The sequence below is a fragment of the Lactuca virosa genome, chromosome 8 (assembly GCF_052849685.1).
Source record: "Lactuca virosa cultivar CGN04683 chromosome 8, Lactuca_virosa_CGN04683_v6, whole genome shotgun sequence".
NCBI classification, from domain to species: Eukaryota; Viridiplantae; Streptophyta; class Magnoliopsida; order Asterales; family Asteraceae; genus Lactuca; species Lactuca virosa.
Window position 1 is genome coordinate 75,415,683 of NC_136433.1, and position 3,963 is coordinate 75,419,645.

Consider the following 3,963-nt stretch of genomic DNA (forward strand, 5'->3'; position numbering starts at 1 on the left):
CCCCAAACATATTTTACAAAACTAATGATTATTTTATGATATTTTTTGAAAATTAGTCACTTTCTTATGAATCAATAGCTCTAAAAACTTATAAATTCAACATATAAATTTATCATATAATTAAAATAATCAACCTTATTATATATTACCTAAAAGACTAAGTTTTTAAGAATCTAGAGCTCAAGAGGATTTAAATCCAAATCAAATATGAAAGTCATATGTTGGAGTATGAGGTAAAAAAGTCACTTGACAACTTGTTTACAAAGTTCAAGAACTTTGGATCAAACTAAAGTTATAAGCTTTGACTTTTTAGAAACAACGTTACCTACTATAAAATTCACATTGACCCTATTTCATTCAACCCCTTGAGAAAATTACAAGATTTCATTCCACTCACACGACTTAAATCTAATTCCAATTTAACCCCCCAACTCCCAATTTAAAATAAGAAAAAAAAAAAGATAAACATAAAAAAAAAATTACTTTGGTAATTAAAATAAACAAAATACCCAGATGTGGGCAAGTGGCCCCCACCTATTGAGTTTCAGTTCTCCAACTCAGCAACTCGCGATTTCTGTTTTTCCAGGCTGGCACTGAGTTTGAACCAACTCGTTGGGTATTATTCACCGAGTTGACCCAGTCGAGTTCACCGGAGCTTCCACGCCGATGTCGTGATTAGCGGCCGTGTATGCCAACCCAACATCAAACAACCGTTGTTTTCCTCCACCCTGTAGCCATCGCCGCCGGCGAACAGAGCTAACAACATACTAGCTTGTTTGTAGGCGTTGGAACCCAAATGAACCGCTTCAAACCCACCCGATTCAAACCGAGTCTTCCATTGACTCGACGTCTGGTGCCTTTCAACTCGGTCTGGTCCTTCACACGCAACCACGTTACAGATCTGTTTCCCAAGATACACCTCCGACATAATCTTATCTTGGTTACTCGCCGCCGGAATACCACCACCTTCCACCACTCCGCCGCCGTTGCCACTGCTTTCAAGTGAGTCAAAAAGGGTGGAATAGTAATGTAAAGACTCGGTGAATCGTTCCAAGAACACCGGTCCGTTATGATTAGCTTCTTGCTCCACCACTGTTAAAATCTCCGGCTTCATCTCCTTCACCGCCGATAAGACCTTCTCGACGGCCCCCGGTCTAGCCAATAACTGATGCAACTCAAAAACCGAGTTAACCGCGACAACTTCATCTTCTCTTAAATCAAGCATCGAGGGTTCAAGATCAGCCAAGCTTTCAGCAAGAAAACCCCTGTACTCAAACTCCACATGAATTGTATCAGCCAATTGAGCCAATTTCCAACCAACCTCCTGCAAATGATCCGTATTATCACCTGATGGTGGCCCAATTCCGGTTAATCGGAAAGTGGGCGGACCTCCGGGTCGAAGAGCCAAAGCCTGCATCAGAGCCGGCCACTGCATACCCTGTTTCATGCTAAAATCAATCACATGAACCTTCTTCTTACCTGCAAAAGCTTCTAAGATAGCTTGATTCGCCGTAAAATGGGCAAATTTGAGGTAAGGGCAGGTTTCGTAAAAATGCATCTGAAGAAGATCTTGGAACGCCGGCGAATCTTGTGGCGTTTTAGGGTATAGCCGGTAGATTCTTCGAGCAAGAGCTTCGGCAAAATACGTCGCAACTTTCCTCATAGCTCCGGCTTGAGAGACGGCTAAAATCCCGGCTTGTTTCACCAAGGTTTCAGCTAGTTTCATGTCGTCTTGCTGGACAGCTTCGGCGCAAGCCATCAGAGTATGAACAAGTCGGATCCCGTTTTCCTGTGTATCGACAAGAACAATCGGGTTCGGATTGTACGAGGAGGAGGCACCGGTCGACGGAGAAGAGGGTTTTTGTTTTTTCGCCGGAGGGTAAATTGCGTTTCCGGGGATCCTTTGTAGATCATCAACGAAGACAGAAGATGAGTCCACAGCTGACGGAGTTACAGAGGAGGTGTTGTTCACAAACGAATCATCGATAACAGTGGGTTGATTTGTTGGGTTCAGCTCACAAATCATTGATTCAAGCCACGAAGAAAGATCTGAAGGGTTATAATGAACAGAATCAGAAGCAAGCTGAGACAACCCATCATCGTTCCCCAAAACACCCTCAAGATGCTCGATCTTTTGCGCAACATCAGCCATATCAGACGACTTAACTTTGTACCCAAGCACCGCCAACAGCTCATCAACGCCGGCGTCTTGCTCTTCAACCTCATCCCACATCTTCGATTTCCCGGTGACATCAGAAAAACCAGAACCAGAGGCGGCGGCGGTGGAGGCGGAGGCGGAAGTGGAACTGCCGCCATTAAAGAAGGTGTAATCCTGCTGTGGGTATTCTCGTTTCATCTTTTTTTCTTTTTTTCTTCTTCAGAGTCTTTTCTGTAGATCTTAAATCCACCGATTGGGGATCGGGAAAAGGGGTATGGGTTAACAATCTGTGAATGGGTGGAAGAATCTGAGCATTTGTGATTGGGGGAAGCGATGATAGTGCGAGTGATTATCAGAGAGAGAAAGATGATAGGTGGAAGTATAAAAATGGTACAGCAAATACAAGTGGTGTTGAGATGAGAGAGAGATGAAGAAACGCTCGTGAGGGGTGGGCGCGATAATCGATGAACCAACAGGCGGACAACACAACACAACACAACACAACCCAACCTCAACCTCAACCCCTCTTCTTCTCTATCTTCATCACAACTAAAAAATATATACTCCTTCACACCAACATCAAAAATTCATTTTTATAATTGTTATATGGTATATAAAATAATTGTAACGAAAGGAATCATGTGAAATAAATTCCTAAGTGTGGAATAATAATTAACTAGTAAAGAACCCGCGGCTATGCCGTTTTTGGGGTATTATGGGAAAAATCAACAAATTTTAAAAGATATGTGTTGAATTTATAATCACCACAAATAAGGGAGTAAGTTGACACCCCTTAAAATTTGTACAACAAAAAAAAGGGACATTGATGGATAAAATCCAAGAGTGTTGTGACAATAATGTTAAAGTTGTCAAAGTTGAGAAAATATGGTGGCAAAATTCAAAAGGAGGGTTTTTGTGTTTTTTATGTCAAAATGTAAAAGTTTTGACTACAATGACGAAAAGTGTCAAATTCATTAAAGATTTGTGGCAAAAACACCAAAATGTAAAACTTTTCACTGCAAGGACTAAAAATGTCAAAGTCACTAAAGATTTGTGACAAAAACCTAAAGACACAAAAACTTAATTTGACTTTAGGGACTAAAAGTGTCAAATTCACTAAATTCTTATGGCAAAAACCTAAAGGTAAAAAAAATACTATTGCTAAGCTCCCTTGGATTTAATATATATATATATATATATATATATATATATATATATATATATATATATATATATATATATATATATATATATAAAAAGATGAATTGGAAATAAAAGTATAATACATCTTATTTATGATCATGGAAATATATGTCGTGGTTGTAAAAACTACATGTAAGTTGAAATGTATGATAAAAATAAGACATAATTGTTTAAGTTTTAGAATAAGTAGAAATTAAAAGTTTAAAATTTAAAAAAATAAAAATAAAAAGCTATTTAAAATAATGTTTAAATTACTTTTTCTTATTTAAAATAAAAATTAAAAGTTTATGTTTCGATGGATACTTTTTATCCTTTTTAATTTTTTTATTAAAATTTAAAATCAAAAACTTTGGTGTTGAACACATCATAAACGACAAAATTGCAAAAATGATCCCTGTGGTTGTCAAAATTTTGTGTTTGTGGTCCAAAATGAAATGTTGGTGCACTACTGGTTCAAAATTGAATCTTTTTAGTGATTTTGGTCTTTATCCACTTAAAAAGACAATTATACCATGTATACTTGTTTTTCTTATTTTTATATAAATTTTAATGATATTAAATAATAAAAAAATTAGAGAATGGCTCTCTCTCTCTCTCTTTCT

At 37.6% G+C, this 3,963-nt stretch overlaps 1 protein-coding gene across 1 annotated transcript; it reads right to left on the reverse strand.

The window, feature by feature from the left end:
* Nucleotides 1–326: 326 nt before the first annotated feature.
* LOC145134345 (DELLA protein GAI1-like) lies at nucleotides 327–2,712 on the reverse strand. Its single transcript, XM_079069206.1, has one exon. The coding sequence runs from the start codon at nucleotides 2,354–2,356 to the stop codon at nucleotides 647–649; it is 1,710 nt and encodes a 569-aa protein (XP_078925332.1). The 5' UTR covers nucleotides 2,357–2,712; the 3' UTR covers nucleotides 327–646.
* Between the last annotated feature and the right edge of the window lie 1,251 nt (nucleotides 2,713–3,963).

Coding starts and splice junctions, on each gene's coding strand:
- LOC145134345 (XM_079069206.1), bottom strand. CDS start 2,356: ATGAAACGAGAATACCCACAGCAGGATTACACCTTCTTTAATGGCGGC.